Source organism: Rhinichthys klamathensis, unplaced genomic scaffold (genome assembly GCF_029890125.1).
Source record: "Rhinichthys klamathensis goyatoka isolate OS25496 unplaced genomic scaffold, OSU_Roscu_1.1 h1tg000229l_1, whole genome shotgun sequence".
Lineage (NCBI taxonomy): Eukaryota > Metazoa > Chordata > Actinopteri > Cypriniformes > Leuciscidae > Rhinichthys > Rhinichthys klamathensis.
The window spans coordinates 2,264,138-2,291,571 of NW_026606753.1; the positions used below are offsets into that span (position 1 = coordinate 2,264,138).

A 27,434-nucleotide genomic window follows, 5' to 3' on the forward strand; every position below is an offset into this window, starting at 1 on the left:
TCAGGCTAGGGCGCACAGACTCAGGCTAGGGCGCACAGACTCAGGCTAGGGCGCACAGACTCAGGCTAGGGCGCACAGACTCAGGCTAGGGCGCACAGACTCAGGCTAGGGCGCACAGACTCAGGCTAGGGCGCACAGACTCAGGCTAGGGCGCACAGACTCAGGCTAGGGCGCACAGACTCAGGCTAGGGCGCACAGACTCAGGCTAGGGCGCACAGACTCAGGCTAGGGCGCACAGACTCAGGCTAGGGCGCACAGACTCAGGCTAGGGCGCACAGACTCAGGCTAGGGCGCACAGACTCAGGCTAGGGCGCACAGACTCAGGCTAGGGCGCACAGACTCAGGCTAGGGCGCACAGACTCAGGCTAGGGCGCACAGACTCAGGCTAGGGCGCACAGACTCAGGCTAGGGCGCACAGACTCAGGCTAGGGCGCACAGACTCAGGCTAGGGCGCACAGACTCAGGCTAGGGCGCACAGACTCAGGCTAGGGCGCACAGACTCAGGCTAGGGCGCACAGACTCAGGCTAGGGCGCACAGACTCAGGCTAGGGCGCACAGACTCAGGCTAGGGCGCACAGACTCAGGCTAGGGCGCACAGACTCAGGCTAGGGCGCACAGACTCAGGCTAGGGCGCACAGACTCAGGCTAGGGCGCACAGACTCAGGCTAGGGCGCACAGACTCAGGAACGGCACAACCAACATCAATGTTACAACAACAAGAACTCACAAAGACTGGACTGAAACACAGGGCTTAAATACAAGGCCAAACAAGCTAAACATGAACACAAACGAGGAGCGGGAAAACTGAACAGGACTGAACCAAAAGCACAAAGACAGGGGGAACACAGACAAACATTACAACATAGCCCCCCCTCTATGGGCGGCTCCCGACGCCCATCAAAACTAGAAACATAGTTCGGGAGGGTGGTGGAGCGGAGGCGGTCCCGGGGGAGGGATGGAGGGCCAGGTTCGTGCAGGGAACGGGACCGGAGTCTTGCGATGGCGGGCCTGGGCCATGGAACGTGGGCGGACCTGGGCCATTGAACATGGGCGGAGCAGGCAACCGGGGCAGAGCAGGCGACCAGGGCAGAGTAGACCCCTCGGGCGGCCACGGCGGTGAAGACCCCTCGGGCGGCCACGGCGGAGACGTTTTTTCAGGTGGCCATGGTGGCACTGGGAACCTTGTCGGAGAGACCTCCGCGGCCCCCCTAGCAGGTATACTGCACCCCCCCAAAATATTAATGGGGAAATTGACAGGAAAGGGGGGGTCCGGCAGCAAAGAGGGTCTTGGGCTGGGCAGGACCAGCGGTGAAGAGGGCTTTAGGCTGGGCAGGACCAACGGCGAAGGAAACTCTGGGCTGGACAGGACTGGCGCAGGATCAGTGGGCTCTGGCGCAGGATCAACAGACTCTGGCGCAGGATCAGCGGGCTCTGGCGCAAAGACTGGCTCTTCCTCGAAGACTGGCTTTGCAGGCGTGACGTGAAGATTTGGGCTGAGTTCATGGGCTGTAGCCGATGTGTGTGCTGCCCACACACACAAAAAAGCCATGGACATCACAATGAGCCCAGTATCTTCCAGAGCAGACTCAAGTGCAGCATGAACAGTCTCTGGCAGGGCGGACAACACATGCTCAGACTCTGGTGGGCAGGCGACTGGTTCAGGCCTTGGCGAGCAGGCGACGGGCTCGGGACTGGACGAGACCAGCGGCGAGGGCTCGGGACTGGACGAGACCAGCGGCGAGGGCTCGGGACTGGACAGGCTCAGGCTGGACAGTGAGCTGGCAGGGTGCTTCATCAGCCAAGCCCACAGTAAATGCCGAACCGCTCAGCAAAAGGGCCAGGTCGACATACTGCTCAATAGACCCGTTTGGGTCATGCAGTGGCATCAGGTAGCTGAGCGGCTCAGAAAGACCTCCACGAAAAAATATCATTAGGCACAAATCATCCATACCAGACAGGTGAGCCAGCTCCAAAAAGTCCCTCACGTAGTCCTCAATCGGTCGGTCTCCTTGGCGGAGACATATCAGTTGTGCTGCTGGATTCATTTTTGGTGAGTTCTTCTGTTATGATGAGGTGGAAGCAAGGAGGAAGCAGGATCCAATTGCAGCACACTTTATTCAATAAACTCAAACTACATAAAGACTCAGGCTAGGGCACAAGACTCGGCTAGGGCACAAGACTCAGGAACGGCACAAGACTCAGGAACAGAACAACCAACATCAATGTTACAACAACAAGAACTCACAAAGACTGGACTGAAACACAGGGCTTAAATACAAGGCCAAACAAGCTAAACAAGATAACAAGGGGGCGTGGTATACATGAACACAAACGAGGAGCGGGAAAACTGAACAGGACTGAACCAAAAGCACAAAGACAGGGGGAACACAGACAAACATTACAACATCTGTAGCTTTACTAACTTTTTTGTTGTAACTTTCTGTTCCTCATAGCCTGTACTTTTCCAACCACAGATAATGTACATTGCACATTGCTCTCTTCAAAACAAGGGTGTACAGACAAGAATGCACTTCATGTAGCTTTGCTAACTAAACAAAATAGACGGGTAGAATTTCAAGGCTGGCTTACCAAAAAAAGCAATATTTACTTAAAACAAACTGTATCTATTTGGTACAAAAGTCTCATGAAGGACTGAGCTCTCTCTGAAGATGTGTTTTATAGTTTGTTGCAAGGTTTGGAGAAAAAAAACACAAGGAGTTTTACTGGCAACATCTGTAGTGTGCGTCGTCAGGAAAACTTGGATGAATCAAAAGTATCCTACAATTGGCTAACTTGGATGATAGTTTATCCTGCGATTTTCATTTTATTTTGTTTGGCTGTATTCATATCACAAACTAGTTATTACCAGACATTCAAGGCCACAAGACATCTTTAAATGGTTTTAGTGACTAGTGATTTACCTTAGTAAATTAATTTCTTATCTTGGATATCCATTATTCAATAAATGTTAATTAAAAATGTTAAGTAAATAAATATCTATATGCTATACAAATATTATTGCTTTAAGTAGGTTAGTGTTAACTGTTAAATGACTCAAATATAAAATTGGGGTAGGGAACATAAAAATATCCAAGCGGAGCTTATGGAAAATCCTTTGAGGTTCATAATACCACAGGCACATTAGCTATTTCTGGTGGTTTCAAATTTGAATCCATCACTTTCTTAAATATCTTTCTATTCTCTGAAAGGTGGAGACTGTTGGTGATAAGTACATGACCGTGAGTGGCCTTCCGGAGCCCTGCACCCACCATGCAAAGTCCATCTGTCACCTGGCCCTAGACATGATGGAGATCGCTGGACAGGTGAAAGTGGACGAGGATCCTGTGCAGGTGATCACTCAGAATATTTTCTTGTCCCTGTTACAAGTAAAAAAATAATAATAAAAAAAAGTGCATTGCAAATGAGGTTCTTTTAAGGTCTTTCGTTCCAGAACATCTAATTAACAGGTTAACATAGTATCTCTGCAAGTCTGCAGAAGTTGGCATGCTGAGGGTGCTGAGAATTCACATGATGAGATACTGTGTACTGTTTAATATATGAAATTCTATATAATATGATATAGATCAGAGACATACCATTTTAGTAGCGTCTCTGATGTGTTTCCGGTCGGAGAGCACGCTGGCCCGGTTTGGTTGCCGCTTCTCCCTCCGAGTCTATCTAATACTGTTGGATGTAATATTAATACTGTCGACGTTTATTTGCGCCAGTTAGTAAAGTAGTGCAAAACAGTTAGCTAAATTTACTGACATCTCGTACAAATGCTGCTGACTGCCTGTTGGCTCCGGTTGAAACGTCTTCATTTCACGTCCTTGGTCTGAGAAATCTGTCACTGGTGCCGTTCGTCTCTGATGTGGTAATACGTGTTTTCCTTGGAGGGCCTGCTTGTTACCTGGCTAACTACGAGGTGGATCCACCCACGCACACCGTGTCTTCCCCGGTCCGCTCTGTGCTGCCGGTTGCGACGCGCTGATACTCACTGGCATCTCAGCACCGAGTCTGTTGGTTCTTCCTACTGAAACGTCCCCATTCCTCTGTCCGTGGTTTGTGAAAGCTGTCCCTGGTGACGTCTGTGCCTGCTGTGGTGCTCTGCCTGCTACCGGGTCATCTACGAGGCGGATCACTGTGTGTATGTGTGTTTACCCTGGTGCGCTTTACGCACGCATACACACACTCATCGGTGGTGACACGCGGATAAGTTACTTACTGGCATCCCAAACTACTGAACTTCGAAAATCAACCTACCTAGGGGGTTTCTAAATATTGCTGTTAATATGAGAATTAACATGTGTCTCTGGTGGATTCTTTTATGCTCTACTGTCAGTGCCACTTCAGCACTAAAATACTCGGCAGCGGAGCTATTGCGTCTGAACTCAATGAACTTCAGGACTCCGCTGGCTCTGTTTGCCCACCGTGATGTTCTTTCCCGACCGAGATACATCCACCGTGGATCTGGACGATCTTATACATCCAGTAAGTCATCCTCTGCTATTAGTTTGATTTGGTCTAAAGTTCGTCCCGTCTCCTCCACCGGCCGTGGAGTTAATCCAAATCATGTGATTCCAGTTACTAAGGCAACGCCAAACGCTAGTTTTACTGACTGTTTTAAATGTGGACTTTTTAATGTTCGATCTCTTACAAATAAAGGTCTGCTGATAAGTGAGTTTATTAGTGATGGTAAACTGGACATAATGTGCCTCACTGAAACTTGGCAACAGCCTAATGATTATTTTCATCTTAATCAAACAACTCCTAATGGTTATACTTACATCAGCCAACCTCGCTCTAGTGGGCGTGGGGGTGGGCTTGCTGTTGTCTATCGTGACACGATCAAAGTTAAAACAATCAGTATACCTCATTTTTCTTCTTTTGAATGTTTGGCTGTTAAACTCCATGGCTTTCTACCGTTGGTAATTTTAACACTCTATAGGCCACCTAAACCATCTGATCTCTTCTTAACTGAATTTTCTGCATTAATGACTTCACTAAATGTCTATTCTCCCAATATATTACTTGTTGGTGATTTTAATATTCATATTGATGCCACTACTACTTGTTCCTTTGCTGCAGATTTTATGTCATTACTTGATGGTCTTGATGTCTCTCAAAATGTCCATTTTCCCACTCACAACAAAGGTCATACCCTAGATTTAGTTTGTTCAACTGGTATTGTTCCCTGCAATATAACACATGCTGAGTTACCCATTTCTGATCACAAAGCTGTTTTATTTGAAGTCTCTGTCCCAGTTTTCAGGTATAAACATCAACGCACCATAGCCTATAGAAACATAAAACATATTAATCCTTCTGACCTTGTGAGCCTCATAAATACATACTCGACTACTGACTCCCTCTGTCCCTGCAGCCACATCACTCATTACAATGACTGCCTATCTTCTTCTCTTGATGCCCTTGCTCCTATTCAAACTCGTTCTGTTTCCTTCAACTGCTCGGCGCCGTGGTACACACCTGATCTCCGCCAGTTAAAAAGATGTGGGAGACGCCTCGAGCGCCTGTATAAACGGACAGGCCTTGTATCTCATGCACAGGCCTACAAAGATCACCTTTTGCTGTATAACAAAACCATTTCTGCTGCTAGAACATCTTACTATTCGAACATAATAATCTCTGGAAATAACAATTCTAAGCTCCTGTTGTCTACGGTAAACAGGCTCCTTAAACCACCAGAAAATGTATTCTCTGACCCCTCAACCGACCTCTGCAACAAGTTTTTAAACTTCTTTCTTGCAAAAATTCAAGGAATACATCACCATTTGCTTAATATTCCTAGCACTCCAGCTCTTAGCCTGACCTACATAACTGCCCTGCAGGGCTCTGCTTCAACCATCTCTCTCTCAAACTTCACCTTGACCTCAGAGAACCAGATCAATGAACTTGTCAGCAAATCTAAAACATCTACTTCACAATTAGACCCTATCCCTACCAGTCTTCTTAAATCATGCCTGCCTTCCATCTCACCATTACTCACTACATTAGTAAATTCCTCCCTCTCCACAGGCATTGTACCGTCCGCCCTTAAGACTGCTGCTGTCACTCCGGTTCTCAAAAAGCCTAATGCGGATCCTGATGACTTCAACAGCTACCGTCCCATCTCCAATCTTCCTTTTGTATCCAAGATTCTGGAACGGGTCGTGGCACATCAACTTCATCACCATCTCATCTACAATGATCTGTATGAACATTTCCAGTCTAGTTTTCGTGCTAAACATAGCACGGAAACAGCATTGGTAAAAATTACCAATGACCTACTCTGTGCTGCTGACTCTGGTCTATTGTCCATCCTGATTTTACTTGACTTGAGCGCGGCTTTCGACACCATCTCTCATCCCCTCCTCATTGAACGTCTGGCCAGCATTGGTATCATGGGGGATGCACTCTCCTGGTTCTGTTCATACCTCACGGATCGTCAGCAGTTCGTACAACTCAAACACTATAAATCGGCCTGTGTGCCTGTGCCTCAGGGTGTCCCCCAGGGGTCAGTGTTGGGTCCACTCCTTTTCATTATATATCTGCTACCCCTGGGGATGATCATGAGACACCACAAAATTAATTTCCATTGCTATGCTGACGACACCCAGCTTTATATTTCAACTAAACCTTCATCTCCCCTTCCACCCACCTCACTCAGCAACTGTCTTCAAGACATTCAAAATTGGATGAACACAAACTTTTTAAAACTCAATGCCAATAAGACAGAAGTCCTGCTTATCGGCTCCAAATCTACCCTCTCAAAACAGCAAGATCTTAATTTAACCATAGATGAGACCACGGTCCCTCTGTCAACCGAAGCCAAAAGCCTTGGTGTCATTCTGGACAGTTCACTCTCATTTAAATCTCAGATCAAATCACTTACCCGGGCCTCCTTCTTTCATCTCCGAAATTTTCCAGGCTTAGACCCTCATTGACACAAGCCAGCACTGAAATCTTAATTCATGCCCTTGTCACATCTCGTCTGGATTATTGCAACTCCCTTTTCATCGGTCTCCCCTCTAAGCTGATAAATAGACTTCAAGTCATTCAGAATTCTGCCGCTCGAATCCTCACTGGTCTCAGACCATCTGATCATATCACACCTATCCTAATCACTCTACACTGGCTCCCTGTGCACTACCGTATTGATTTTAAGACCCTTGTCATCACCTACAAAGCACTCCATAACCTTGCACCCAGTTATATTTATGACCTCCTATCAGGATATGTTCCTACTCGCTCCCTTCGCTCTTCCTCAACTGGACTACTTGTCACTCCCAAATTCCGTCTCTCCACCATGGGGGCCAGGGCTTTCAGTTGCGCTGCTCCAAGACTTTGGAATGCCCTCCCCTCCTACATTCGACAGGCAGACACAGTTAATTCATTTTAAAAATTGTTAAAGACCTATCTCTTTAAGAAAGCTTTTAATCTTTAATGCATTTTAGTTCTACTTTACCATAGTTACCCTTCTGACACTCTTTTATAGTGCTTTCTTCTGGCGTTCTTAGCATTTTGCTGATTTGTCTTATTTGTAACATGTATTAGCCTACTATGAATTTAATGTATTTTAATGGTTTTCCCTTTTGTACAAACATGTAAGATGTCCTTGGGTATTTAGAAAGGCGTCGGCCAAATAAAATGTATTATTATTATTATTATTATTATAGAATATGTGACCCTGGACCACAAAACCAGTCACAAGTCGCACGGGTATATTTGTAGCAATAGCCAACAATACATTGTATGGGTCAAAATTATCGATATTTTTCATGCCAAAATTTATTAGGTGAAATTAGTTATTTGTGAAATTAGTCCAATGGTGTATAGGCGGGTGACGTCATGGCAGGAAGGTATAAAGCGCACCCAGACCAAACAATGTCAGCTTCTGTGTCTTCAGCAAGCGCTCTGTGTGAAACTGTCTCTGTCTATTTATTGTTGTTTGTCCACAAGCATATTTTATATCTAGACAGGAATATAATGGCGAGCAAACAGCATTTTGGATTGTGTGTTCCTCCCTGCCCTCGCTTCATTACGAGTGGGGACACATGCGATTTATGTGTTGTTTGTTTGGGAGTAGAGCATGCACGGTCAGCTCTAGTAAAAGGGGGCTGACAGTGTTCTTTCATAAATTCCCGACGTGTAGCATATGCACAATCGAGAGTTTTAGCTCTGCTCCCGTTGGCTTTCTTCTCGAGGGAAGAAAGTCAATAAAGATTCTTTGGCCCTGATCACGGATCTCGCGTGTGCAGAGGCAGCGCGTAGATTACGGGTCTGCAATAAAGATTCTGTGACTCGATCCCGGATCTCGCGTGTGCAGAGGCAGCGCGTAGATTATGGGTCTGCATCTCTGCAATAAGAATCTAATGGCTCAGATTGCGCGTTTGCCGAGGCAGCGCGTAGATTATGGGTTTGCATTTGCAATAAGATTCTAGTGGCTCAGATAGCGCGTTTGCCGAGGCAGCGCATAGATTATTTGTCTGCATCTCTCCAATAAGATTGTATTGGCTCAGATTTCGTGTTTGCCGAGGCAACGTGTAGTAGATAATGGGTCCGCAATATATATATATATATATATATGTGCAGGGAACTGAGCAGACAGAAATTTCCCTTTCTCTCTTTCTCTTATGATTATGTGCCAACTAATTGTGTGTTTGCAGACTATTATTTATGGTTATTTTTGTGTTTATATTCTTTTTGTGTTTTGATTATAATATGAATTTAATTTTGAGAAATTAAATGAAATATTTTTCTGGCTTTGAAAGTAGTATGTATGAAAATAATATATTCAACCTTTCATCCAGACCACGTTCTCTATGTGAGTTCTCTATCTGATTGATTTCTGGCTGCATTTAATTGTGATGAAATTAAATGTTAAATACTCATCTGAGTTGATATCTGAATACACTATATTCAGCCTTTCACCTAGACCGTTTCTATTGTCTGGTTGATATTTGGCTGCATTGAATTTTTGAGAAAATTAAATATGTACCCATGTGATCTTTGAGGAGTTAGATGTCGAATAGTATATTCTGAATATAATATACTATTCAGCCTTTCATCCAGATCTTGTTTACTTGTCTGGTTGATCTTTGGCTGCATTTAATTCTGATGAAATAAATGGTGATATTCCTGGTGGGAAATGAATAACACCTCATTATACGGTGCCCATCTTCCTTCGGTGCCCTCAGGGGCCGTTCTGCCAACCTAGACCAGTCTTGAGAGCCTGGTTCTTTTAGTAGATTTTTGGCAGCGTGGGAACTTCTGCCAAACATATCTCAACAGAAGCAGAACGTCTGCTCCCGAGCCCCCACCAAAGGATTAGGGGTCGGGTTGATGCCCTCAACCGCAGCCTTTAAGGGGTAAGACGGATCTGAGGACCGTCATTATTTCCAAGAAGGCTGTGGGGAAAAGGTCCTGACGCCCGAGGGGTCAGGCCAACGCCGAGCCCCCACCAAAGGATTAGGGGTCAGGTTGATGCCCTCAACCGCAGCCTTTAAGGGGTAAGACGGATCTGAGGACCGTCATTATTTCCAAGAAGGCTGTGGGGAAAAGGTCCTGACGCCCGAGGGGTCAGGCCAACGAGGGCAGTCTCCCCCGAAGTTAAGCAGTTAACACCTCATTATACGGTGCCCGCTGCCCTTCGGTGCCCTCATGGGACCGTTATGCTAACCCCGCCACCTCATGTGTTTCGGGGCGCAGTGGTCTCCGGCGAGCACATATCATAGGGTCCGTCCGGAAACGTAGTGGTCCTGGGATGTCCGCCCAGAGGGTTCCAGAGCGGTCAGTTCGGTCATTCCCTGCCGGTTCGCCGTTACAGGGCGTTGTGCTGATTGCGCAAAAAAAAAAAACAGAAGCCAGTCTCGAGAGGCTGGTACCTCTAGTATAATTTTTGGCAACGAAACTACTGCCAAATGTTTCTCATTGGGTCCTGCAGACCATAGAAAAGGGTTATCAAATACAGTCCGGGTCTTGACCGCCCAGGTTTATGGGGGTCCTATCCATCGTGGTTGGCCCCGAGCAGGTTCTGGTAATGGAACAAGAAGTGAAAACCCTGCTGGAGAAAGGGGCCATAGAACATGTACCAACAGGGAAACCGGGTTTTACAGTCGGTATTTCATAGTTCCAAAGAAGGATGGGGGGGGGGGGGGGGGGTTGCGTCCCATTATGAATCTGCGAGTGCTGAACGAGTCAGTCATGCAGCTAAAATTCTAAATGTTGACCTTGAGACAAATCATGCCACAGATCAGATCCGAGGACTGGTTCGTCACGATAGATATCAAGGACGCATACTTCCATATAGCCATCCTTCCATATCACAAGAAGTTCCTGAGGTTTGCTTTCAGGGGCAAGGCATACCAATATCGAGTTCTTCCATTCAGCCTAGCACTATCACCCCGCACTTTCACCAAATGTGTAGATGCAGCTCTGGCGCCTCTGCGTCTGCAGGGTATTCGCATCATGAACTACATCGACGATTGGTTGATTATGGCTCAGTCGCATCAGTTGGCGGTTCGGCATCGAGATGTCGTTCTCGCCCACATGAAAGAGTTGGGGTGAAGGCTAAATGCCAAAAAGAGTGTGCTTTCTCCACTACAGAGGACCACTTTTCTAGGCATGGTTTGGGACTCAATGTCGATGCAGTCATTCCTCTCACCTGCACGCATAGAGTACAACCTGTCGGCTGTGAAAAGAATAAAGCTAGGTCAGTCACTCACTGTGAAACAGTTTCAGAGACTGTGGGGTCTGATGTCAGTAGCGTCCAACGTGATACCTGTTGTACATGAGACCCTTACAGTGGTGGCTCAGGACCAAAGGGTTTTCCTCAAGGGACAACCCCTTTCGCATGATCAGGGTCACACGGCGATGCTTACGTGCCCTAGTTATGTGGAAGAAACCTTGGTTTTTGTCCCAGGGTCCTGTGCTTGGAGCTCACTGTCGTCCCTTAACGCTTAGGACGGATGCTTCCCTCACGGGCTGGGGAGCAATCATGGATGGTCGCTCGGTGCCCGTGGACGGGTCAACATCTCACCTGCCACTTAATCACCTGGTAATGATGGCTCAGGCACTACATCCCTGGGCACCAGATTCAGTGAGCAGACACCTTGTCGAGGCAGGGGCTGAGGCCCAGGGAAGGGAGACTCCAACCTGAGGGTATGGAGCTCATATGGTGTTGCAGACATGGCTGTACTGCGTCTGTACATGGTTTCCCTGATTGTTCTACTTCTCGGAGTTCTGGAGAACAGAGTTCTGGAAGTGGGTTTGGCCTCTGAGGGGGCCCAAATCATAGACTCAGGTCTCTCAACTAAAGTTGTTGAGGCCACGATCACTCTAGAGCTCCCTGCACAGGAAACAAACTGGTTTCCTCCGTGGTGCATTGGAGCAGGAGGAGTATGGCGGCTTTTTAGGCTTGTATTAGGAGTATCCCTACAAGAGGTGTGTGATGCGTAGGGTTGGGTATCGGTTGGGTTTTATCCGATACCAGTACCTACTCGGTATTTTTTAAACGGTTCCGGTGCTTAAACGGTTCTTGAAACGGTACTTAAGAAAACGAAACCGCACACACTTTATCAAAAAATAATACCCTTTTATTTACAGGGCCAAACTGGACACAATATTAACTTAAATCTTTAAACAATATAAATACAAGTAACATATGGTAATAATAAAACCAATATAAAAAAAAAAAAAATACATTTTACATTTTACACATTTACATAATATCAAATAAAACAATATTGTATCAAACAATGTAATAATACTGGAGATTAATAGAGATTACTAGCAGGCAGAGCTGCCAACTCTCACACATTGACCGTGAGACTCACGCAATTGACCCTTTTCACACGCTCTCACACCACACATCCATTTTCTCACGCAGAGAAAAATCGCGGACAAAGAGGACACCGACAGACAAGACAGAGAAGGTTACTTTTGATATGGAACAAATCCATAGCTGTCAGATTCTGTCAATATTTTTACGAGATTCACACAATAAATAAAGTTTTGGCTCTTTGAAATGTGACAGATCGCTGTAGCGCGTCAGTTCAAATGGCACGTGATACAGCAGCCTATACAAATCCACTGCTTCTTAGCTACGCAGCGTTGAGTGAACCTATGAAAGAGAACATCTCTGGTTACTGGTGTAACCTATGTTCTCTCAATAGGGAACGAGACGCTGCCAAGCTCCTCGCGCTGCCGACCAGCTTCCTTTTTCGGCAGAGAAATCTGAGGAGCAGATGGCGCGCGCGCGCCAACATAATATGACGGCATAAGTGCGTCGAGGCGGCGCCCGCGCCATTAGCCAATGACTTGGCTTGATTCTATATGGGATTCAGACTATCGGCACACCCAGAGGGCGTTCTGACGCATTATTTTACACGTGAAATGCAGCCAAACCTTGCGAGCAAGAGCGCGCATGCGAGACAGAAGAGACTGTGCGTGTGTGCCTAATTAAGTCAGGCACCGAAATCAGGCACCGAAATTGTCGTTCTTATTCGGTCTGGTTACTACCGTTTACGTCGGAACCGGTTCCCTAATGGCACCGAGTTTCGGTACCCAACCCTAGTGATGCGTCAGGCTGATTGGCCTGATTTCACAAGTGCTTCACGACGCAATCACGCAGAGCGTTCCCACAGCGTCATATCGACGGTTTCAGTCTTAAACGAGACATTTTCTCAATGTTCTGATTTTTTTGCACCCTCAGATTCCAGATTTCTAAATAGTTGTATCTCGGCCAAATATTGTCCTATCCTAACAAACCATACATCAATGGAAAGCGTATTTCTTCAGCTTTCAGATTATGTATACATCTCAATGTCAAAAAAATTTACCCTTGTGACTGGTTTTGTGGTTTCAGGATTATGTTCTAATCCTTTTAGTTTTCTTTGTGCTTCGTTTTCATTCTGTTTCTTGTTCTGCTTTGCCTGAGTTCTGTTTGCTACTTAGTTCTCTTAGTTACTGATTACGTTCACCTGTTGTTCATTTAGTTACCACATTACTCCCTTTGTATTTTTGCCCTTTAGTTTCCTCAGTTCATTGTTCAATGACAATTCAGTTTGCGTGGTTGTCTATTAGGGGTACACACGGTACACAGAAGTCACAGTTCGGTTCATACCTCGGTTCAGACATCACGGTTCGGTACGATTTCGGTATAATGGAGGGAAAAGCAAAACAAAAATGCAGAAGGCATTGTATTTTTTAAATAAGTTTTATTAATAAAGGCATAGAACCAGTTTATTTGTAGTGCACTGACAATAGTTTAATATAATTAGTTTATTAATTAAATTAATAAAATGACAAAAAGACCTTGCAATATGTTTGGTAATTGTACCTGAATTAATTTTAAATTAATTTGCTATATTTCAGATCAATATATTTGTTTTCCTTAATTTTAATTAACATTATAAATTAACAATGTAACATTATTCTCATCTGAATTATAAATAATTGATTTCTGTAAAATAATACTACCATTAAAAATATCTTTTTTAATCAATGTAGAATGTGTAAGATTAGTGCTCCGAGGACGAAAAATAAAAACCAATGCGATATGATGAATGTTCAAAAGATGGGACCCACACACTGTTTTGAAATGGAGTTGGATAAATATGTTTTGTTTTTAAAACAGTGCGTGTGTGATTTTGGTTGGGTGACAGTTGTAGGTTACAGTTTGACAAGAGTTTACAGTGTGACAAAAGCACAATGCTGTAGCTACACAAATATAAGTAAACACTTTGCAGGTTTAATGATCTGTATGAACAAAATGACGGAGTATGTTTTTTACGTTTCCACTGTTCGATCGCGCCCGCCTCTCTCTCTCTCTCACACACACACAGTTCGATCGCGCCTGCGCCTCTATCTCTCTCTCTCGCGCCCGCGCCTCTATCTCTCTCTCTCGCGCACACACACACACTCCAGCATTGCAATCTTGACATCGCAGCCTGTTCATTATGCGGTCACACCAAACGCGAATAGAGCGTCAAATTCGTCTAGTTCGACGCTAGTCCAAAGCGAATAGGACGCGCGTATAAAGCCAACGTTTGAAGTGAACGCGCGTTCAGAGCTAAGCCGATGGTACAGATTATGTGTCCCTAAAGAACCCGCGTATCTAACAGTAGTTCCGCATTACATTAATTAATTTGCACGCGAGTTTTATTTATTTTTATACCGTGTATTCTCCGTGTAAATTCGTGCACCGAACCGTGACGCCCGTACCGTTTCGGTTCAATACGAATACATGTACCGTTCCACCCCTATTGTCTATATATTTTCTGTGTCTCTTGAGATGTGTAATTAAAGACTGTTCTCTTGGATATTCCCATTCGTTGTGCACTTACCACCACTGATAACAATTAGTTCTGGTTCTCAAATTTGACCGCTACGTTCCTACAGATTGTCAGTGTATTTTTCATTGTCTCTTTCTGATGGATATTGTACATTGTTATGTCAGTAAGTGGTGACAGGTTTATTATGATGGAGTCATTGAATCATTCCCTCAACTGAAACACCAACAGTCAATATTGCCTTGGCTACATTTGGAACTATTTAATTGGCCTATTCGTGCATATCAGAATATGAGATGTCCAGAGATGTGGTCCAAAAATATGAAAGGTTGTTTTTTAAAAAATAGTTCTACTGGATTTCTTTCTTTAAAAACTATTTGTCAGTAAATGCATATGAGTTATTGTGGGTCGCATTCTATTTCGTCATTTCACTGTAATGGATGAGTGATCCTGTGTGCTGGAGCCATGCCCAGTGCTTGCATTAGAGAACATTATCATTATATGCGAATGCCTATGTTAGCTGTGCTAGGCTCTGTCACGACTAGAGGGGGATGTATAGTACTTTACGTACACAACACACTTTCATAAGTTTTATAATAACTCGTAAGGGGTAATTAAACTCAGATATAACGTATTGCATTTGCTGGTTTCAGTACACAGGAAGTAACAACACATAACTGCAAATGAAAGAAAGGGTAGCCATATGCAGATCACAAGATCCACATTATAACTGTTGATCAGTTACAAAAATAAATATCTAATTTATCACACAGATTTCTGTAATTATTTGTGAATAATTATTTTTGGACAAATTTTAGACCAACATTTGGAATATATTTTCACAGTGAAGAGCAGGATATAATGCAGATTGTCCAGTAACTCTAATCACCCAGGCTCTTTAACCCCAAGGGAACGGCAGGGAGCTTAGGCCCTACTTAAACACCACAATGTAACTGGGGGAGAGCAGCTTAACCCTGCCTAGAGTAAAGGCACTCTACCTAAGACCTGTTATAGCTAGCGCTTCATCTTTTTTCTTTTAGCACCAAACCATAGTATGTGACAGAAAATTCTAGTAACATGATAAAAGCAATTGAAATTAAAAAGAGTTTTCATCATCTCACCGCGACCGTCTTTGTCTAGCAGTTACCTCAACAGTGGTAACCTCAAGGACTGCCCATGGACCATATCAGATCATGGGTTGTTTTTAATTAGTAAAAACGCACCCCTCGCATCATAAGTCCAAGACAGAGCCTGATGTCTGCGCTTTAACAACCTCTTGTGTCCCAGAAACCCTCCTCGGAGGGAGGAGGGGCAATGTTAGCATAACTATTCAGTTGTTCTTTTCTGAACGATTCCTAGTAATTAACTCCCTGAGGTCTTCTGCCCTCTACTCCTCTGATCCTGTCTTCTGGAACATTCTGGAGACAGCTCAGAAGGTTGGATGTAGACAGAGGGATATACCAAAGCAGAGGGATAGATGTAGACTTGAACCTCCGAGGGATATACCTCCTGAAGGCAGCAGGCTGCACCTTTGCCTCTCTAAACCTCTCCACCACCGTCTCAACGGAGGTGCAGAAGAGTCCAGAGGGTGAGATTGGAGTATCAAGGAGGAAAGATTTGTTTCTCCTTGATCCTCAACAGGTTTAGCCACAGGTGTTTCTAAATAACCACTATCGCTGCCATCGAACAACCGATGGCCGTGGCTGTTTGTTTGGTGGCCCGGAGAGCCAGATCTGTGGTGCGGCGCAGTTCAGTGACTGCATCAGAAGACAATCCCTGCCCTTTGTCCAAGTCTCTCAGCAGATCAGGTTGGTATTTCTGCAACACCGCCATGGCGTGCAGGGCACCGCTACCCTGACCCACTGCCGCATACAGCTCACAGGGGAGGGACGATCATGGCACGCAAGGAAATGCTTGTCCAAACGACCACGAGCAAATTCCCTTTTCTCACAAAACTTAACCTGTTAGTGTGGATCAGAAAAAAACACAGAGCAGTCTTCTAAATCCAAAGATTGCTTGAATTGGCTTGAGACTTGGAAATCAACACTCCTTTCCCAAACACCTCTGGCAGTTCAACCTGGGATCCCTACCAACAGAGCCGCAGTGCTGCTTGAGTAGCCACAGGGCCCGATCTGCAAGGCACAGGTGCTTTTCCTTCTTCCCTAGAAATAAGAGACAAGCGTGAGTGGAGCTTTCTTACCATAAATGTATCACAGTGCATCACCTCTAGAGCTGAATGTGCGTGCGCCGCTCCAAGGCAGATCACACAGAGCTCATATGAGTCCTCAAGTTTAAGATTATGCTTACACGGGGAACACACTGTATGAAAGTTTTGCCGCTGCTCTCTATTGTTCTCTACACGCTCGCAAACAAACGGCTCCTGAAGACAAAAAAGCCGATGACGTGTTTTGCTGGTACCCTTTTATACTCACAGGCGCTCTGCTGGTGACGTCATGGACTGCCGTCAGCCAATGAGTGTTTGGTACAAGTGCTTCAGACACCTGTCAAGCTGATGGCGTTTTCCATAGTGCCAACTCCATGATGCAGCATCGAAGTTCCAGTTTGAAAGGGAACTATATTAACATAATAAGTGAACCTTGAGGAACTTATTAATCAAAAAAGACCCCTTTAACACTTACAGAACATAAAAATATTTTAACAACCTTTAATTTAATTGAACTTAAAACAGGATTCACATAAACCCATTATTATAAATTTCAGATTTAGCTGTGCCTTTTATAGTGTGTTTGGCAATGTTTCTGGAAAATACATTAGCAAAAGTACTTTGAGAATAAAAAATTCAGATGCTGCGGTAATTATTTTTTTAATGCTTTACACAGCAAATATTAATCATAGAAATATTTTTTTGTAAATTAAGGCGAGACACTACAGGTGAATAGGGTAATTTTTTTAACTAGCAGATATCACCATGAAACTTTCCCAGTTGATTACCTACATTAAGATGAGAAAAAAATGTATTACAAGTTTTCTGTAATTTAATGTTTAAATATGCAAATTAGGCATTATCTAATAAAATATGCACTAATTTGCATATATTTCAACAAATGAAATCTGATTATTGGATAAAGCCAGGTTCAAAATTCTTTTTTCATTGTGTTCACATATTAGATGGGAAAAAAATTACAGAGGGATTTATGGAAATCTACTTTTGTTATCCTATAAATCAGAATATACTGTCAATAGCCTTAAAAAATGATTTTTGCCATGTTTTTTGGAATAAAATGTTATATAAATCGGGCTAGGAATACTATATTTACAAATCCCTCTGTAAATGTCTTCATAATATAACTAGGTACAAGACTGGAAAGTTTGGTGTACACTGTTAGACTTTGCCGTAATTTTACAGTTACTCACCGCAAAAAAGCCCAGTAAAATACCATTTATATTATTTACGGTTAACTACTGTAATATGCACTGCATTCTGGGTATTTTTAATGAAATTTACAGTAACTTACTGTATATGGGTATTTGCAGTACTTTACTGTTTATGCAAAAGCAGTAGTGCTACTGTAAATGCATCTCTGCAGTATATGAATGGGCATATAAGCACTGTACAATTAAGGTGTAATCATTGCCTTATAATTCATGGGATGACTGCACTTTTGTTCATTGTGTACACAACTTGTATTACTTATAGGGCTATATGCATATTGTATTTATGTTTTAGGAATATTAAAATGTCATATGATAATGTTTTATAGTTTTTTTCCCCCATCTTGTTCTGCAGATGAAAATCATGAATCTGCATTCTCATTTATAAGCTATATGTACACGCTGAAAGTTAAATAAAAAATAAAAAAACACATGAATAGAAAGATTTCAAATGAGTTCTTAGTGAGAGATCAGAGTAATTTTTATATTAGCATTTTCTCCAATAAATATATATATTTTTTTAAATCCACAACTAGTTCCCATCTATGGTTCCCATACAGGCAATCATTTTATTTTAATTTTATTTATTTATTTATGCCAGGTAAAACAGCACACGTGTGGTGATATAAATGTATTTTTTCATTATTTTCATTTCATTATTTTAAATATATATAAACTTTGCTTACACCTCACAAAATTTAAATTGTTGCTCTCGTGCAAAGCCCGCGACAACCTGGCAGAATGTAAACTGAGGTTTGTTGTGTGACGTCACGTGTCGAGAGTGCGCGCTCATAACGGACGTCCCTGCTGAGAGTGGATCGCATCGCTAGACGCCAGCTGTGAGTTTTTCGGACGTAAGTACTTTTTACTGAACAAATTCTTTTATACATTACTTTTACAAAGTAAACCATTACCAATATCAATTAAATATAGCTAAATGTATGAAGAAAGTAAATAATAAAATCTAATTGGCTATTACAGGAGAATCTGAAGGAACTTTCCTCAAAAACCGCCGTTTTCATATCCCATTAACTTAACTTAAATGTCATAGAATTGACTGACTGCCTTTTCCAGTAACGTTAGATGGACCCAATCTAGTATTTACACAAACAATGGTTTCCCGTCTTTTTTACGACCAGATATGGCATATTTTACTCGTCAGTTAAATGTGTGTGGTGTTTAGGACCTAACGTTAAGTGGGTCGCACACCGGACGAGAAGCGCAGCGCCGCGTCGCGCCACGTCTAGGACAACTCCAGGTATCGCACACCGGACGCGCACATTCTAATCGCGCGAGCACAATTTTGAATCAACTCCTGGTAGAAGAGCTGCACGATGTGTGTTTTATCTTGATTTTTTTTTTTTTTTTTATGTTCATTGAATAATAGCTGATGTTTGAACATTAATCAAGTAAAAGTGTCTATCACGTTGAGTCTGTTATTTTGTTGTAACGTTATCCGTTGTCTAGGCAACTATGTCACATAATACAATAGTATTTATTTAGCTAGCGTTTAGCTAACCCGAGTGAAAACAGCACAGGGTGAAGCCCTGTACATTAACGACGATTTGAGACAAATAAATGCAAATTTAAAATAAAACTATGCAAATGGCGCTCTGTGGCGCGGCAGGGTTTTGAACAAGGTCCTGAGCCGTAGCTGGGCGCCGCGGACAGACGCCGAGTGGCGCCGCCGGTGTGTGTACACTCATAGAGAATAATGTGTTCGAATTTTAAAGACCTGGCGCTGCGCGACGCGGCGCTGCGCTTCTCGTCCGGTGTGCGACCCCCTTTAGGCCTTGCGCGTTTTCTCAAAGGCACTCTCTCGCGCTCTCTCATAACAAAGTGTACACGATGTAAGAGATGTGACGGCTACATATATATACATTCTGGATTCACTCCGCACATGACAGAAATATGACATGTTAAAATAGTAACGAATTTAAAGCAATGTAAAGGCAGACTAATAGATTAAAAGAAAAATATAAAAAAAAAATTGCAACATATTTTAGAAATTCTATGTCAATTGGTAAAACTGTAATCTGATTGACTGTGTAAGTGATCAATCTAGCAGTCATCCTAGATCTGTGATTTATCATGTTCATAACATATAGTCATATTAGCCAATAATCATAGATGAAAAATAATGTTTCTTCTTTTTCTCTCTTTTCCCTGTGTCAACAGGAGCTAACTACAGCTCAAAGGCTCTTTTAAGAGCCACAGCACTGAGCATCTTTGGCTTTGTAAGTATATGTTTTGACTAACTATCAGATGCATTATGTGATTAACATTGTAATGTATAACTTGCAAGGGCTCTACGCTTACATTTATTTTTAGGAGCACTTGTGTAAATCAAGAAACATTTCTGATTATTTTCAGTTGTACACTTTTTTTTCAGGATTCTTTGAATAGAAAGTTCAAAAGAACAGCATTTAAGTTATCTGAAATAGAAAGTTCTACTGTTCAGTCAGTAATTATTTTTTATTTTTTTGGTTGTTGAATAAAATTAATACTTTTATTCAGCAAGGATGCATTATATTGACCAAAAGTGACAGTAAAAATATTTGTAATGCTAAAAAAGCTTTATATTTCAGATTTAAGTTTGAAGGGCTATTAAGTTACTCAGTGTACCTTTTACGTAATTGTACATTCAGGCAATTAAAGGGATAGTTCACCCAAAAATAAAAATACTGTCAGTAACATGTTGTAAACTCATGACCATTTCTCACACATTTTCTCTGTTTTTGTTTTTTGTTTTGTTTTTTTTCAGATCAGCCATCAGTTGTTTACCGGTATGGAGGCCAGTCAAGACCAACTGGGATGCTTTTTCATGCTTCATGCTTTTTTTTGCGTATTGTCATGATCTCTGCTTTGATTTGTTATGAATTCAGTTTTGAATTCTCCTTTTGATTCTAAACTGAACTCAATGGCTCTGCGAATTGGGTAAGAGACAAACATAAATTACTTAATTGGGGAATTTGAGAGATGAAACCATGCTGATGACCTGGGTCTGTGGTAGAGTAGTGAGTTTGATGTGTTATTAAAATCAAGGTTCTGTGGGGTGCGGACTGATGTGGCAGTGAACCCGAGGTTACACCGTGAGTCAGTCCTAGAGCTTCTCCTGTATGATTTTAGGGAAAAATCGGGTCTATTGGATACGTCCAATATATTTCTTAGGCGCGCCGAAAGAACACCACAGACACAGTATAATCACCATGGGAAAATCTCAGAGTTGTGAAAAATATGATACGCCCGTGTTTTGCCATATGAGAAGTTTATCTATGTATCATCTTTTTACTCTTTTAATTAATTTTATAACTGTATCGTATATCTCTTTTAATTCCTTATAAAACTGTTTTAAAGTGCCCCTATTATGCTATTTTAAAGTTTCCTAATGTTGTTTTGCAGTCTCCTACAACAGGTTTAGATGCATCAAAGGTCAAAAAACTGTTTAATTTTCTCATAATATACATTTGCACATCACCACATTTTTCAATGATTCTCAAACTACTCGTCAGATGAATCAATCTCTCTAAATTCCTCCTTTTCACCAGCTATTCTGCTCTGATTGGCCAGAATGCTCAGTCTGTTGTGATTGGTTTACCGCGTACAGTGTGTGTGTCGAAAACAAAAACGCCCATTGCCATAACAACATCAGCTGTCCTGAGGCTTCCTACACCGTAAACTAAACACAGTGACGAACAATGACATCGATTTTACCATATCAATCCGAGCACGAGTCCAATAATGAAACATTGGAAGAACTCGTTATTCAACCCGAACCTCCATCACAAGGACGACTCGAGCAGGACGTTTCTCAGTAATACACTACTCAGTTTGAGGTACATTGTGAGATGTTGCAACTGTAATTCCTCAGCATCAGCATTAAAGGGTTAGTTCACCCAAAAATGAAAATTCTGTCAGTAATTACTCACCCTCATGTTGTTCTAACCCCGTAAGACTTTCGTTCATCTTCGGAACACAAATTAAGATATTTTTGATTAAATCTGAGAGCTGGATCACTCCTCCATAGGCTTCTATGGGATTGAAACTTGCCGGGCCAGAAGCGCTGCGCAGTTACACTATGTGAACTAACTAGAGGCCCACAGAGAAGGAAATGAATAGTTGAATAAAGTTGTTATTTATTTATTTTTTTGCGCACAAAAAGTATTCTCGTCACTTGATAAACTTAAGGTTGAGCCACTGTAGTCACTCTGACTATTTTAACGATGTCTTTAATAACTTTTCTGGCCCAGCAAGTTTCAATCCCATAGAAGCCTATGGAGGAGTGATCCAGCTCTCAGATTTAATAAAAAATATCTTAATTTGTGTTCCGAAGATGAACGAAAGTCTTACGGGGTTAGAACAACATGAGGGAGAGTAATTACTGACAGAATTTTCATTTTTGGGTGAACTATCCTTTTAACAAGTGCATGTCCATCAACAAACCGATTATTTTACTTGTACTTTATTTACAGAGTATTTTTCTAATTTATTGCGATGAACACATGGAAACTGTATCAATAACAGTGGATACATTAGCCGAGCTCTAGCGTGAATGACTGATGTAACATAAAACAAACCTTGCTCCATGCTTAATATTTCCTCAAAGTAGTGAGAACAACAGACAATCTGCATTAATAGACACAGTTTTAGGTAAGTAAGACAGTAAGACCAGTTAGCAGGAGACCTACACAATATAAAACTCAAAACTAAGTATTTGAACACCATCTTTCAAGAGCAAGAGGTTCTCGAATCCTGCATTGAACTCAGAGATTTGAGAAGCAGTCGTCAGTAAAATAAATGGAACACAGCAAAAGTTTAGGATTATACTGCTGTGGTATCATGGTAAAGATTAATTTTAACCACTGATTCTTCACATGCTCGTCCTTGAGCGGTGAAAAAAAAAACTGGCTTAACGGTCACATTGTAAAGCACAGCTTCTTCTCGACATGATGCTGTCCAGCATCCACAGGAATCAGCTGCAGTGTTTGAGGTTCAAGTCTTCCCTGGTGTCTGCGCGCAATAAGTGGGCGGGCAATATGCTAATGTTTCATCTTGACGTCACAATGAAACGGCTTATGACTCGTTTGAAAAACGATTCATTTCATTGACTCAGAGTCGACTCTTATGTTTGAAAGACAATAACTTTATATACGGTGCACTTTCAGATTTAAAACTTTGCAGGATGTTTTCATTCACTTAGAGCTGTGTTACACACTACATGAAAGGTAATTTTCAAAAACCCATAATAGGGGCACTTTAATTTTCCTTGCTTTTATTTTGTGATTATTTTAATTCCTTACTGTGTAAAGCACTTTGAATTGCCAGTGTATGAAATGTGCTATATAAATAAAACTGCCTTGCCTAATGTTGCATCACAATGTATAAAATGGATGTAATTGATTGTGACAGTGAATAAAGAATATGCTGATGTACATGGACTCAAGTCACTTTTTTGGGAATTTTTAAATTCAATAGCATTCATGTAAAATATAAATTAAAGTAAATTTACTTTTTCATTCTGTAAAAATAAAGTGCAGTAATGGCAATATACTGTAAAATGAAAATGTGGTAAGGGCATCTTACTGTAAAATGAAATTACAGTAAGGGCATCATACTGTAAAATTAAATCACGGTAAGGGCATCTTACTGTAAAATTAAATTGCAGTAAGGGCATCTTACTGTAAAATTAAATCGCGGTAAGGGCATCTTACTGTAAAATGAAATTACAGTAAAGGCATCATACCGTAAAACACTTTTACAGGTAAGCTACTGTAAAGGGGAACTTACAGTAACTTACTGGCAATAGTGCTGCCAGTAAGTTACCGCAAAAATACAATAAAATGTCTAACAGTGTATATAGGTGCTACCGAAGTGGAGATTTCGGACTTTGAGTATGAGAGAAAAGTAATTTTGAGAAAACGGGCTTTAAAGATTTAGCATCAGCCAATAGCCGCGTTTCCACTGTCGGGCCAGTGCTAGGCCAGGGCTTTAAACGGGCCGTGCCAGGCTAATAGCCTCGGGCCAGTAGCACCTGGCCTGCGTTTCCACTGTCGGGCCAGAAACTCCACAGCGCGTCACTAAAACACGCCCGCAACACGCCTCTCTGGAACAACGTCACACTAACCCATCATTTCACCAACAAATGGAAGTTTTATCAGAAAACTAATCAGAAAGAAATCACTGGAAACAGCGTGCATCGCAAAACAAACATGATAAAAGCGGCCGTTTGCTGGCATTTTTGTTGTTTACTTGAATATTTAAAACCCAAGCATCGATGTTTTACCACAGGTTTACAATAAAAAGTGATACATTGATCATAATGAATTAATTTATGTCAAAATTGCACATTAGTCACACAGAAATAAATGACCGTTAACGTTAGGTCTATTTCACAAAAGAAAGAGGACACACTTACATTATTCAGTCGAGGCTGTTTCTGTTTATTGGTAGTTACAGGACATATATCACATTTAGAAACAATGATAATTTCTACAAATAATGTTATATGCCACCAAAAATACGACCTGAGGAGCGTTAGCACAGTCTCGACTCCCAGTAGCTACAGATATATTTTCAGTCAGAGAAACAGGAAGCCCCCGAAAAAAAGTAGAGTCCGGTATAAAGAGACTACTATGTAGTATATGTAGGCTACTGACAGATAAAATAAAAACATGATTGTGATAGCCTTTATGATTGGTCTGACTTCTTCAAGCGTTCACCATGTTTTTTTACTATGCGTATCTTCAAGCGTTTACTATGTTTACTATGGTAATGGTTAGCGCGCATAGTCTTTTGCATCGCGTATTTATATTTCTACCTTATACGGTGATCAGAATCCACATCGGATCACAAACAGAAGGCATTAAAACATGAAAGTGAGTTAAATTATTTTAAAAGTCTTTAATGCTGACAGAATCATTCGGCGCTCCTGTCTCTCGACTCAGGTAATCCCCGCCTCTGTTCGTAACCACTCCTCTAGCCCGAGCTGGCCCGCTTTGGCCCAAGGTATTCGACGGGCCAGAAATCCTGGCCGTTGGCCCCGAGTAAGCCCCGTAAGTGACAGTGGAAACGCGACTGACCCTGGCACGCACTAGCACGGCCCGGCCCTGGCCCGTCAGTGGAAACGCGGCTATTGAGATTGCGCATTTGCGCCCTTTTACTTTCACGATTGGTTGCTGATAAAAAGGAAATTACCATATTTGGATCCGACAACATTGTACAAGAGAGAGAGAGCTTTCTAACGGTGTGTGTGATGACAGGGTGCAGATCGTGATCGCGGAGCAACGGATGATTTACAACGCCAACTTTTGATGAATTTATGAGAAATCTACAGACGCAAACAGACAAAGTGTAGTAAAATAAAGACCTAAATGTGTATTTCGGACTTTTTTTCACCACAAGTCTGAAAGAAGACATGTTTTTGAAGACAAATATCCCGAAATCTCAAAATTGACCAGTGAAAAAAAAACTATTGTTTTTGCCTGCCGTGTCTCGCCTTAACTAATATTTCCAATGCACACTGCACATACACAAGTATGTACTGGTCATTGCATATGTAATTTAATGTATAAATAAATCCTGAATGTTTAGACTTGTTTAATGTGCTGCTCCATAGCATAAATTAAACAAAATCTCTTGCATATTTTACATACCTGGCTGATGGGGTCACATAAGCTCCCACCCACCATGCTGTCCTTCATAAAACACCCCCATCATAAAACATGCTCCTGTGGGTATACATTTTACCTTATGTTTTGTGTTTTCTAAGAATAGCTCTATAATACATTTCTAAACTGTGTTAGACATGTCCCAAGTAAAGAATAGTCTCGGCGTCGTCTTTTGTTTAACCAGAAGACACAGATTTGTTATTATATGTGCGGCTGTTAAAGATCTGCTGCGTCTAAATGAGAGAGAATGCTGTATTAGGCGGATGGGACAGACACTTTCACACAAAGACACACACACAAAAGTAAGCACAGTCTGGCAAAGGGAGACACCGTCAGATCATCCTTCCTTTCAGTGTTTAAAAATACACCCACATTAACTTTATTCTGAACAGTTAGCTCTGCTCTGGCACGTACTCATGGCAAAGCGTGTCTCGATCAGAGAAGGAATGTTTTATGCATTTGCTGGAGAAAAAAACGATTTCTCCTGTATAAATATGTCAGCATTGTTAAAGACAATATGATTATTAATGTTTTATGTGTGAATGTGTATACATATTGTCAAGATTTACATATTTACCATCTAACTGTTATGTTTTGGAGCAGATCACCATTGGAATCCACACAGGAGAGGTGGTCACAGGGGTGATCGGGCAACGAATGCCCCGTTACTGCTTGTTTGGAAACACGGTCAACCTGACAAGTCGTACAGAGACCACAGGAGAGAAAGGAAGGATAAATGTGTCTGAATACACATACAGGTGAGAGATGTCAAATCTGAATGGCAAAAATCTGTTTGTATTTTTATGAAATTGGCAGTGTACAATTAATATACACGTTGTAAAAATGGTAATGTGTAATGTTAAAGAGCAGTTCCTACCTGATTTAACTAATTAAAATTAATTTTGTTGTTATCAGTTAATTTAGGATTATTCAGTGGGTATTTTTTTTTTTTACTTGAATAAGATATCGCTCTTTATCAGCAGAATCACAGCCGTGCCGATATAGAGCCAAATCGAACGTCTACGAGTGTGATATTGCATTTATACAACACAACACAGGTATAAATAAAAGCTTATTGAAGCTTATTGTATTATGTATAGTAAAGTAGAGTATTATGAGAGAGAGAGATCGACTAAGCGAGTGCTTTACCTGCATCTAGCTGATATTCTTCAGGTCAAACTTATATTAATTTCGGTAACGCTTCCTTTTACAGTCCTGTTACCCATGTACTTACTATATACTTTTTATAGTAATTATAATTACTGGGTAATAACTAGGTACTAACCCTGAACCTACCCCTAAACCTACCCCTAACCCATGTACTTACCTTATATTAGCTAGTACTTTCTAGGTAAGTACACTGTAAGTACACGTAAGTACTGTACTGTAAAAGGAAGCGTTACCTTAATTTCATTTGAATTCATTTTTTGATATTCATTATTACAAAATCAGTTTGAATGTCCGCTGAAGAAAGTGATATCTTTGTCTTTGCCCAGTTAAGGGGATTTCCCATGAGTCAATGCATTTATAAGGGTGTCTTCACATAGTTCATTTTAAAAGAACCAAACCCAGTTCACTTAAAGTGAACCAGAAAGGAACCCAGCCGAAAGTGACCTCAGTCCTTTTGTTGTTTACAATATGCTGGACTCAAAAGAGAACCAGGTTCTTTTTTTGGTCCTCTTCAGCATTGAAGTGATCTCAGACCCTTTCTTGTTCTCGGATCCCAGCTTTCTGTGCATTTTGCATTTCTACACTTCCACCTTCGACAACATCTGTAAGACAAGCACAAGTGCTTGCACCCAAAATTTCAATCCAGGTGGTCGTAGACAGGAATCCTTTATTTCAGCGGGATCCCCACTTCGACACATTTTTTCACTGGTGCTCATGTACTTCTGTAATTTTTTTTTGTTTTGTTACTTTTACACGGCATTGTAGCGCTGTTTTGTTATAGCCTCTTTTAGGGGTGGTGCGATGTGGCAAAAATATAATTTTTTTCAGGAAAATCGCGATTCATAATTTCATCACGATTCTTTTCATGTGTTTAATATTTTGCAAGTGACTGACCAGTAAGCTACAGCCAAAC

The 27,434-nt window shown here is 41.9% G+C and overlaps 1 protein-coding gene across 1 annotated transcript in view; it reads left to right on the plus strand.

Annotated features, from left to right (window-relative positions):
* gucy1b1 (guanylate cyclase 1 soluble subunit beta 1) overlaps nucleotides 1-27,434 on the plus strand; it is a 90,885-nt gene that overhangs the window by 59,873 nt on the left and 3,578 nt on the right. The window contains exons 11-12 of the mRNA XM_056265115.1: nucleotides 3,210-3,350; nucleotides 25,955-26,109. Coding sequence (XP_056121090.1) covers nucleotides 3,210-3,350; nucleotides 25,955-26,109 — 296 coding nt within the window. The remainder of the gene's footprint in view (nucleotides 1-3,209; nucleotides 3,351-25,954; nucleotides 26,110-27,434) is intronic.